At 45.9% G+C, this 12,050-nt stretch overlaps 1 protein-coding gene and 1 pseudogene across 2 annotated transcripts in view; both read left to right on the forward strand.

Moving 5' to 3' along the window:
* The window catches only part of LOC307062564 (protein CBFA2T2-like), a gene marked incomplete at both ends in the record, with an annotated part of 40,660 nt that extends 35,058 nt beyond the window's left edge, over positions 1-5,602 (forward strand). The window contains one exon of the mRNA XM_079718303.1: positions 5,592-5,602. Within this exon, the coding sequence (XP_079574429.1) occupies positions 5,592-5,602 (11 nt within the window). The remainder of the gene's footprint in view (positions 1-5,591) is intronic.
* Positions 5,603-6,817: 1,215 nt separating this feature from the next.
* Positions 6,818-7,675, forward strand: LOC307062565 (ATP synthase subunit O, mitochondrial-like; annotated as a pseudogene). The gene is made up of 2 exons: positions 6,818-7,210; positions 7,344-7,675. The product of its transcript is annotated as an ATP synthase subunit O, mitochondrial-like (transcript).
* Positions 7,676-12,050: the final 4,375 nt, after the last annotated feature.

Here is a 12,050-nt window from a genome sequence, read left to right on the forward strand (position 1 = left end):
GGAGGCTTTTGATATATCTTTTTTGTTGTTGTTGTTATTTTTTATTTTTGAGACTTTTTATACTTTACTTTAAAAGGAAGATGGCACTATATTGTGGAATTAGAAAGACCTTGGTAATTATAAAAAATATGTCAAGGACTCAGTATTTGGCATGTTCAAGAAATACTGTCTTCCCCACATAGAATGAGAATGTTTGTCATTTTGTTCTGTTTTCAACTCTATACTGTATATAAGTGCTGAGTGATGACCAAAGAATATTTGGATGTTAAATTCAGCCTGGCTGAATGTACTTGGGACTCTCACGTACATCGCATTCATTCCTCACAGTAGCCCTAAAAAGCTTCACCTCAGCTTCCATGCCCTTTTCCCCATTCCCTATCTAGAAAATGACCATTTATTAACCTCTGCCTGGACAAAAAAATGAAAACTTTTACTGTAGCAAGCTGGATTGTGCCTTCCTGCCTTTTCCCACCCTGAAGCAGCAGAGATATGAACAATTGTTGAGCTCTCAATCCAGGATACATCCAGGACACCACAGCTATTCCTCCAAAAATGTTCCCTCACATTGACCTAGTAACTGAAAAGGCACCCTATCCAAAGGCATGGCTAAATGAGGGGCCACCTGTGATCAGACTCTTTCCCCACCCACCCACTTCAAGCTCCCAGTTTTCCCCAGGGAGAATGACTCCTCTTATGGCAAACCTAGCATGTTCCACAGAAGACAGCCATTAGTCTCAAAAAGAATACCAAAAAAATGGAGGCAAAGACATTGGTAGCTAAGGGATTCCTCTCCCCCACCCTACCCACAGAGGTGACTCTTGAGCCAACCATAGATTAGCACCATTGTGTGGAATATCCAGCACAGCAGAACGTCAAATACTTATAGTACAATTCTTTTAAAAGGAACCTCAAGCTAATTCTCAGGTATCTCTCACCGTCTGAACCTTCACAAATACTTCCTGTCACAGCTCACAGACACTTACCCTAAGTTCACCCCCCAAATCACACACCTTCCATCGAAGCTCTGCACGTGAGAGGGTGCAGAGTGCAGAGCGGGGTCCTGAGTCGGCTCTTCTCCAGCCGGGACCACAGGTCTTGCTGCTGTTGTGTAGAAACAGTGCTTTGCATTGAGGGTCTAGCTCGGGTGACTATGGCTGTCGTCCTGTCATAACTATTACCAGCACCTCTCTTACTCTCGAAAATGAGGACAATTGGGATGATACATTATATTGTCACGACAGGTCAAGGATCCTAGGGTTTCCTCCTCTCAGGTTTCTCAGGGCACTATCAATCTGTCTGACTTAAACAGTATCTTTCAGTATCTTTATTTATGCATATTATACATATTTAGTATTGTTATTTCATTGTTTATTTCTCTTTTAGTACGTTTGTTGCATGCATTGTAGAAGGAAATCGTAATATCCTAAACAAGTGAGCTACTTAATGTGGACCAAAACCACTCCAAAAACTACTTGTCGGGCTTCCCTGGTGGCGCAGTGGTTGAGAGTCCACCTGCCGATGCAGGGGACACAGGTTCATGCCCCGGTCCGGGAAGATCTCACATGCCGTGGAGCGGCTAGGCCCGTGAGCCATGGCCGCTGAGCCTGCGTGTCTGGAGCCTGTGCTCCGCACCGGGAGAGGCCACAACAGTGAGAGGCCCACGTACTGCAAAAAAATAAATAAATAAATAAATAATAATAATAAATAAAACTTAAAACAAAAACTACTTGTTACTGGTCTCGGATGATACGAGGAGCTTGCACAGGATGGATCAGGCACCGTTTGCTTCACTCTAGGAAGAGACTGCTACACTAAGCAGCTCACGTAGAGATGTAGTTGTTTTGCTTGCATTCTGCATAAGCTCCTTATCTCAACATGGACTAATAACAGTTTGCAGACCAGCACTTTGAGTAAGCACTGTCTATACTGGGCAGCATTTTGGGGCATAGCACACAAACATACTCACCAGTGACTTTTAAATCGTTAGATAAGTAGTGTTTTAAATGTTTGACATTATATAGAAACCTCTGGTGGATTGTTATTTAAGTATTTAATATTTGTGTGTTCTGGTAATTTAGAGAGAACTTGAATTTTCCCCATTTAAAATAATGGAATGTAGGTTTCCTCTGTCTGAAAATTTGTGGTTCACAATATTTTCAGGAACAGATTTTGTTCAGGGATGCATGAAAGGAATGTATTTTGGTATTTTATTTAAGGACACATAAATAAGTATGAAAACGATAAGGAAAAACAAGAAAATGATTATCCCAGAATTCTAGAGAATAGTTTCCTCTGGGTGTGTGGCATGGAGGATGTTGATGATGTAGAGTGCAGAGTGAGCTCTCATCATCTTTATCAACTATTAGGACAGGATTACAAGTCTGGCTGGCATTATTTAAACATTACTATGGCTTACACTACTCACTTCTTGGGGATTTGGGGTTGCCAAAGTTGTTTTCTTTCTTAATCTGGAGGTTTATGTGTTTTCACTTTATAATTTTTCATTAAATTGTACATTAGTATTTTTATGAACTTGTTAGCATCTAATATTTTGCAATTAAAGTTTTGTTTTTGTTTGTTTGTTTGTTTTTTACATCTTTATTGGAGTATAATTGCTTTACAATGGTGTGTTAGTTTCTTTTTTAATTTATTTTTTATTAGTTTCTGCTTTATAACAAAGTGAATCAATCATACATATACATCTGTTCCCACATCCCTTCCATCATGCATCTCCCTCCCTCCCACCCTCCCCATCCCACCACTCCAGGTGGTCACAAAGCACCAAGCTGATCTCCCTGTGCTCTGCGGCTGCTTCCCACTATCTACCTTACGTTTGGTAGTGTATATATGTCCATGCCTCTCTTTTGCTTTCTCACAGCTTACCCTTCCCCCTCCCCATATCCTCAAGTCCATTCTCAAGTAGGTCTGTGTCTTTATTCCCGTTTTACCCCTAGGTTCTTCATGACATTTTTTTTTTAATTCCATATATATGTGTTAGCATACGGTATTTGTCTTTCTCTTTCTGACTTACTTCACTCTGTATGACAGACTCTAGGTCTATCCACCTCATTACAAATAGCTCAGTTTCGTTTCTTTTTATGGCTGAGTAATATTCCATTGTATATATGCAAACAGTGACAGCTTTACTTCTTCTTTTCCAATTTGGATTCCTTTTATTTCCTTTTCTTCTCTGATTGCTTTTTCTAAAACTTCCAAAACTAAGTTGAGTAAGAGTGGTGAGAGTGGGCAGCCTTGTCTTGTTCCTGATCTGAGGGGAAATGGTTTCAGTTTTTCACCATTGAGCACGATGTTGGCTGTGGGTTTGTCATATATGGCCTTTATTATGTTGAGGAAAGTTCCCTCTATGCCTACTTTCTGCAGGGTTTTTATCATAAATGGGTATTGAATTTTGTCGAAAGCTTTCTCTGCATCTATTGAGATGATCATATGGTTTTTCTCCTTCAATTTGTTTATATGGTGTATCCCATTGATTGATTTGCGTATATTGAAGAATCCTTGCATTCCTGGAATAAACCCCACTTGATCATGGTGTATGATCCTTTTAATGTGCTGTTGGATTCTGTTTGCTAGTATTTTGTTGAGGATGTTTGCATCTATGTTCATCAGTGATATTGGCCTGTAGTTTTCTTTCTTTGTGACATCCTTGCCTGGTTTTGGTATCAGGGTGATGGTGACATCGTAGAATGAGTTTGGGAGTGCTCCTCCCTCTGCTATATTTTGGAAGAGTTTGAGAAGGATAGGTGTTAGCTCTTCTCTAAATGTTGGATAGAATTCGCCTGTGAAGCCATCTGGTCCTGGGCTTTTGTTTGTTGGAAGATTTTTAATCACAGTTTCAATTTCAGTGCTTGTGATTGGTCTATTCATATTTTCTATTTCTTCCTGAGTCAGTCTTGGAACGTTGTGCATTTCTAAGAATTTGTCCATTTCTTCCAGGTTGTCCATTTTATTGGCATAGAGTTGCTTGTAGTAATCTCTCATGATCTTTTGTATTTCTGCAGTGTCAGTTGTTACTTCTCCTTTTTCATTTTTAATTCTATTGATTTGAGTCTTCTCCCTTTTTTTCTTCATGAGTCTGGCTAATGGTTTATCAATTTTGTTTATCTTCTCAAAGAACCAGCTTTTAGTTTTATTGATCTTTGCTATCGTTTCCTTGATTTCTTTTTCATTTATTTCTGATCTGATCTTTATGATTTCTTTCCTTCTGCTAACTTTGGGGGTTTTTTGTTCTTCATTCTCTAATTGCTTTAGGTGCAGGGTCAGGTTGTTTACTCGAGATGTTTCCTGTTTCTTAAGGTGGGATTGTATTGCTATAAACTTCCCCCTTAGAGCTGCTTTTGCTGCGTCCCATAGGTTTTGGGTCGTCGTGTCTCCATTGTCATTTGTTTCTAGGTATTTTTTGATTTCCTCTTTGCTTTCTTCAGTGATCACTTCGTTATTGAGTAGTGTATTGTTTAACCTCCATGTGTTTGTATTTTTTACAGATCTTTTCCTGTAATTGATCCAAGCGTGGTTTTTGAAGGGGGATGATGAATGTGAAACCACCCACGGGATGCGGTAGAGTCGGTTTTTCTGTGCTTTGTCATTCTACTCTGATAGGAACTTTTGTTACTTAACTCTGTGCATGACTTATTTAATGTACTTCATAAATGAACCAAAACTGTTAAATATGTATTTAGTTTGTTCTACTTAAAGTAGTCAATTAAAAGGCTATATTCCTTTTCTGACTCAAGCTGGAATGGGACTAGGAGGGAAGGTGGTGCATATAGTTCTGTAAGACGTCCTGCCGGCAGGCTTCTACGTCCCCTCTGCCTTGTTCCTCGATCTTCAGAGATGGGGTGGGGCTCCACTGGTTCTTGCTATGGCTTGAGAGCACCCAGGGGAATGAACGCAGGAGGTACTGCTAAGAAGGCGGTTCCAGCTTCTGGACCTCTGGGAAGCCAAATGCCAACAACAGCTACAGATAACTCCCAACTCCTTGTTAGCTCTTCACCATTAAGCGATCTTTTAATGAGGAAAATACAACCACAGAAAGTCTGAAAAATAGGGTAGTGGATCCGTAGGTATTTTTTTCTAATAACTCTTATTTCCTTCAAAGTTTTTTAACATAGCTGGATTTGGGAATATTCATTCATTTCCTTTTTATACTGAGGCTAAATCATACGTTCACTGTTGCCTTCGCATTTATTTGCTTAATGGTTGTATGATTTAATCAAGGCCATAATTTTCTGTTGTTTGTTTGTTTTGCTGTGCCATGCGGCTTGTGGGATCTTAGTTCCCCAACCAGGGATTGAACCCAGGCCCTCTGCAGTGAAAGCCCGGAGTCCTAAGCACTGGACGGCCAGGGAATTCCCTCAAGGCCATAATTTAACTCTTCACCTCCTGTTGGGCAGTTGGATTGCTTTCAAATTTTCCCTAACATACTGAAGTGAACATCTTCCTTAGCATGATTTATTTCTTTGGGATAATTTTCCAGAGTGGGATTTCTAGAACTGAACTTTTTTTTGGGTGCTTGAAACCTGTGTTTAAACTGCTTTCCCTGAAAGCCCACCAGCTTGTTGTTCCTCCGACAGGACCCAAGTAGTACTTGCATGGCTCTGAGGTGGTCTGACCAGCTGTGACATGACACAGGTTGCTGCAGGCACACCTGTGCGTACCTGTACATATGAAGTCTTGGGCTGTCAGTCCAGTTTCCTAACCAGTGACCTGAGGCCTTACTTCCCAAGGAACTGGCCCCAGCCTCACTCCTGTCACCCGCATACCCATCTCTGGCCTCAGCCCTAGAACTACTTCTGAGCAGCCTTGCGCAAGAGGCTTGTTGGCACCATCCACTTCACAGGCCCCCACAATGCAAAGGGAATGGTTGGTTACTAGATCTCAGGGTAGGGAGGAGGATGACCTTGGCCTTGCCCCTAGAAGGCAAGGTGTGGGTTTAGCTGTTTCGTGCAGATGGTGCCAACTGCCAGTTTTTCTCAATAGCCGCCTGACGCTGCAGTCCACCACTCAGCAATTACAGGATCTCAAGCCTCGTGACTGTCAGTCTAGCACAAAAGCATATTTGGTAGACAAGTCAACCATCCACAGTCTGCCTTAGCCCTGGAAAAATGATCCCAGGGACTTGGGATAATATAGTAAAATACCATGTTAAATTTGCTATCTAAATAGGCTGAAAATGTTGCCATTATCATAAAACACCTGGATGCCAGATAAATTCTAATGAATTGACTTTTTTTGCTGAGGTCACAGATGAGAAAGTTTAGGAAATCCCCAAGGGACAGAAAAAAAGAGTAAGCTGAAACCACAAAGGTAGTTGGGTACAGTAGAGGAAAACTGCTGCTTGGGGGCAAAAGAAATTCCAAGAAGTCAAGAATTGGAGGGATTACCTCTAGGGGGACTGTGGCACTAAGCTTCGAGCCTGTACAAACTAGAGAAACAAAACGGGGACCTCTCCCTAAAGCCAGGGCACTGGCTTTGGCCTCATTGAAAAGGCAAGCAGGGAAAATTGACCTGTCTGCAAAGGGAACTGAGCAGAGAACATCTCTCTGGTCCTGCTGGAAGCAAGAGAAAAACTGACCAGAGACTACTCTTACGTCTGCTCTCTCCTGGAGCTGAGGTTCAGATTCTCATTACTCCAGAGGTCAAAGAATCCCTGGACTGAGAAATTAAGATGATTCCAGGCTTGTATCTCCTGGTATCTGGCAGAAGCAAAAATGCAAATCCTCCAGAGAAAAATCATATCATTACATATCAACCAAGTATAAATTGTCCAAGATAGTCACTAAAGTTCATGTCCAAGCAAATGAGCCACTATGAGCAACAGTCAGCAGGAAAAAAAATTAACTCAGCTCTCATCAACTCAGGTTTCACCCACAGCTGCCCAGGAGAAGAGGCTGCCCCAGCAGTGCCCTGGCTCTCCCGGCAGGTGCGATGCTTCAGTACATCTGTGCTCAGGCCATTCATCAAGCCTGTGAGGCCACCATCAAGCCTGTGTTCAGATATATGGTATCAAAGGTCGCTATGCCACTGCTCTTTATTCTGCTGCATCTAAACAGAATAACTGGAGCAAGTAGCAAAAGAATCGTTGAGTAGCACAAATCTTGAAGGAACCTGAAATGGCTGCTTCTATTATGAATCCCTATGTAAAGTGTTACATTGAGATGAAAAGCCTAAATGACATGATAGCAAAAGAGAGGTTTTCTCAGGACTTCCCTGGCGGTTCAGTGGTTAAAACGCCACGCTTTCGCTGCCAGGGGACTGGGTTCGATCCCTGGTCGGGAACTAAGATCTCCCAAGCCATGCGCAGCACGGCCAAAAAAAAAATAAAGGTTCTCTCCCCTCACATCCGGTTGGATCAATTTGCTTGCTGAAAATGGTCGCTTGAACAATACCCCTGGAGCCATAGTTCTGACTTTTCTACTATGATGAGTGTCCAGAGTGGAGAAGTACCTTGCAGTTCCCACTGTACCTCCTTTAGATGAAGCCACTCTTGCTGAATTAAAAACGGTCCTGAAGAGCTTTCTAGGTAAAGGCCAAGTGTTAAAACTGGAAGTTAATATTGAGCCATCAATCACGGGTGGAATGATTGTCCGTACTGGAGAGAAATATGTCTTCAAAAACCAAGATTCAGAAGCTGAGCAAAGCAATGCAGATTTTCTAAGTGTTGATTTTCTGTCAGTGAAAATTCTTAAACTTGGAACAACAATAAAATGCTTCCTGAACAGGAAAAAAAAAATGATTTAGAACCCTGGGACTTCAGTACTGTTATTATCAGACACAGAATATAAAATAACTATGAAACCTCTAAAGACAGTGCTGGAAAAAAATTAGCAAAAAGTAAGACACTAAGGCAGATTTGAAGATAGAATTCTGAAAATGTAGCTAATCATTGAAATAAATAGTGCACTACTGAATGGCAGATTAGATGAATCAAAATGAGTGAAGCATTACTGTATGAGAAGGAGATGGAAAAAAAGGAACGAGTTGTTCCTTTTGGAAGGCAGGTTTCGAGGGAAGAGCCCTTTCAAATTTTACGAAGAAGGCAGTCAAGAAACTTACTCAGTATAAAGGGAAATAATTGGCCTGAGATGATACAATCTCAGAATGAGCAGACATGCATCGATCTGAACTCATCCTGCCCTTCTGTGCTTGTTTCTGGTGCTGGAATTTCAAGGCAGTGAGTTGGATGTATCCCGTCCTCCACAGCCTCTCTCCCAAGACCATCGGGGAACCAGCAACAAACCACCCCCGATTCTCCAGGGCGGCTTCATTGCCTGGTGCCAGGCGCTCTCTTGTGGACAGAATCAGACCTGCTACCTCTGCTGCCTCCATCCACAAGCCAGATTCCCACCTGGAGTGCACACTCCGGCACCTTTTGCCTTCCCCTTTGCACCAACCTTTTCTGAGGCTGCCTATCTGCCCCATGAACTCAACTGACTTTCTCTGGGTGCCTCCTAGGGAGCTGCAGAAATGATGAGTACTCAGCACCCACACCACCTACCTTCCAAGGGCTGAGCTCTGAAAAGCCCACATCAGATCCACCCTCCACCTCGTGCTGTGCTTCCATGGCTCTTCTTGCTGCCCCGTCTGCCATCCTGCAGCCCCAGGGCTTGGCCTCACTCCCTCCTTTGTTAAAGCTGCCACCGTCCTCCAGCATTTCCATTACCAGAGGATGCCTGAAATTTTGCTCAGCGATGTTCACGTTTGACGGCAAGTAGCTCTTGGTACCAGAGAGTAGATCCAGTTGTGTGATTCAGAGCAAGCACTTGCTTGCTGAGCTTCTGGTTCTTCATGTGTAAATTGGGGATGCTAATGGTGCCTACACCACGGGGCTGTTCTGAGGTGAAATGTGATCATATGGGAGTCACCCTTAGCATAGGGCTTAGCACCCAGGAAGCCCCTGTAAACAGAGGCTGCCATCACAACCTGCTTTTCTTTCTCTCTGCCAATATGTGATGTCCTTGAGGATTCACCTTTGTCCCAGCATCCCGCTGGGAACCTGATGTCTTCCTCAAGTAGTATTTGTTTTGAGAATAACTTGTTTTTTTTTGGCCGCACCACGTGGTATGAGGGATCTTAGCTCCTCGACCAGGGACCGAACCCATGCTCCCTGCAGTGGGAGTGCAGAGTCTTAACCACCAGACCGCCAGGGAATTCCTGAGAATAACTTCTTGAAGGCCTTTTGTTTCGACCCATCAGGGTCTGTGTTAAGGGGATTTGGTGTGCATATTTCTCTCTCAGAGCAGGAGGGCAGTGGCAGCCACCTAGACTGTTGCTGTCTCTCCAGCACCTGGCCTGGCACTGACCCAGTGCCTAGGACAGGTTTTGATGTATGCAGGTGAGTCACCAGCACAGGTGGGAGGAAGGTGAGGAGGCAGGTGCGGGGAGTGGGTGACCTCCCAGCTTCGGTACTCTGCCTGGCCTTGACCTGGGTGCTGTCACCAGCCCTGGACATTTTGCCATCCCCAGCACCTGCCGCAAAGCAGGTGCCCAGTGGTGTTTTTTTTTTTTTTTAATTTTTGGCTGCGTCGGATCTTTGTTGCTGCATGTGGGCTTCCTCTAGTTGCGGCGAGCAGGGGCCACTCTTCGTTGCAGTGCGCAGGCTTCTCATTGCGGTGGCTTCTCTTGTTGCGGAGCATGGGCTCTAGGCACATGGTCAGTAGTTGTGGCTCGCAGGTTCTAGAGCGCAGGCTCAGTAGTTATGACGCACGGGCTTAGTTGCCCCGCGGCACGTGGGATCTTCCCTGACCAGGGCTCGAACCCGTGTCCCCAGCATTGGCAGGCAGATTCTTAACCACTGCGCCACCAGGGAAGTCCTAAGGAGGCAATTCTAGAGTGGATGGGGTAGAGGATGCGAGGGAACAAAGTTCTAAAGGGGAGTTGCAAACCTAGGGACTGAGGTTGCAAACAGCCCAGCTCAGCTGGAGTGTTTTAGGGGGATGAGGCTGCACATAATGCGAGTGGGTATTGATTGCTAAGGGCCTTGAATGCCAAGTCAAGAAATCAAACTTGATCTTGGTGCTAAAGGTAGGGGGGTGCCATTGAAGGGTCTTAGCCAGAGGAGTATGGTCACCACGGTGATGTTTTGAAAACCCCTTCTTTCTGTTCCTTTATGGGGAGTGGACTGTTGCGGGGTGGAGTAGAGAAAGGAAGCCCAGTGAAGAGGCTGCCATAGTCTTTCAGGCCAGAGATGATGGTGGCCAAGACCTGGGGCCCTGGGGGGATGGCAGCATGGAAATGAATGTGGGCTTGCGAGAGATAGGTAGACACACCTAAAGGCCTGGGTCCCTCAGTACCCCCATAGCCCCAGCTCAGAACTTTGTTCTCCCTGTAGCTGTAACTCCAGGCTCCTGTCTGCAGTCCAGCTCCACACCCGCCCACAGCACTCCCCTGTCTGGCAACCCCCCGCCTCCCCGTTACCTGCAAGACATCATTCAAACTCCCTCTGGCCTGGCCTCCCCACTCACCTCCAATCCCTTACACTCTGCAGTTCCTCCTTCTGCTCCCTTTCTCTGCAACATTCGCCCTGCTTGTCTGCCCCTCACATCTGTCTGGAGACTGCTACACTATTCTTTCACAGCTCAAACCCAACATCACCATCTCCAAGAGGCCTTCCCCAACCCTGTAGGACTGACACTCTCCCCTCCACGTGCAGGACCCTTCCTGGCACCTCCAAGCCTTCAGCAAGGAAGGGAAGATGCAGCCCATCTTTAAAAAAAAAAAGTGTTAACTTTCAGAACTCCATTGCAGGGTGAGATGAGACAGGCAAAGGGTGGCACCCACTTAAGAGGTGTCAGCTTGGGCTTCCCTGGTGGCACAGTGGTTGAGTCCGCCTGCCGATGCAGGGGACCCGGGTTCGTGCCCCGGTCCACGAAGATCCCACATGCCGCAGAGCAGCTGGGCCCGTGAGCCATGGCCGCTGAGCCTGCAAGTCCGGAGCCTGTCCTCCGCAACGGGAGAGGCCACAACAGTGAGAGGCCCGCGTACCGCAGAAAAAGAAAAAAAAAGATGTGTCAGCTTGAGCTTAAGAATTTCAGCATCTTTGTTCAAAGAAGGCAATGGGAAGTTTTTTAGTTTTGAGGGTTTGCTGTTGGTACTGTTTTCGTAAAGGAAACAGAATGGAAGGAATTAGAACACAGGACAGAAAGCAGGATTATGTCCCCCTGGATGGCCTTCTTCTCTAGCAAAGACATACTGACACCTCCTCCAGTCACCCAGACCTGAGAGACTCAGGTGCTGGCAGCACTTTCTAGGAACTGCCGAGAGTCTAGGAAGTGGGGTGGCATGGTGAAGCCTGGTGTAGTGCTGGCCAAGGAGCCCCCAGGGACGCCCGTGCTGGTTCTCTGGCCTGGGTGGCCAGGCCAGTGGGAGCAGCTCTGTCTGTCCCTGCCAAGTCTGAAATCCTACAGGGGTCACTGGGGAGAAACCTCCCAAACTAGGACATCTACCCTGAGGTGCCTTCCTGGCCATGCCTCAGGGCCGAGCCACGACCTGGCACCACCAGGGCAGTCAAGCGCAGTGGTGAAATGTCACTCAGCCCACTGGCCAGTCACCCCTTCAAACCTACCACAGCTTCCTGAAGACGAAGTGCCTTTGAGGCCCTGCTGCCTCCCCGCCTTGGCCTCAGCCCGCCTCTGAGCTTCTTCCTTCACTTCTGAGGCAAGCTTTCCTCCCCCTCAGAGCCTGAACCTATGCATTTCTTCTGCCTAAAAACTCCTGACCCTAACACCCTCCAGACGAGGTCAGAGGCCAGCCTCTGCTCTTGTGGTGCCATGTGCCTCCCCGTTAGAGCCCGCATCCTGTGGAGCCACCTCTCACCTCCCTCCGTGTTGGTCACCTCCCTCCACGCCCCAAGTCCCTTCCCCCAGGATGGCTCACAGGAGGCTCCACCAGTAGCTGGCAGGACTCAGCCCTTGCTCTCCTGGAACAGCCCTATGGCTCTGTCAGGTGGTAGGGGTGGTGACAAATCCAGCCTGGAAGGGCGGGGGAGGTTCTGTCTGGGGACAGGTCTTCTCACAGGGATCGGCCATGCTATT

Source organism: Hyperoodon ampullatus, assembly GCF_949752795.1.
Source record: "Hyperoodon ampullatus genome assembly, chromosome: 14".
Classification (NCBI taxonomy): Eukaryota; Metazoa; Chordata; class Mammalia; order Artiodactyla; family Ziphiidae; genus Hyperoodon; species Hyperoodon ampullatus.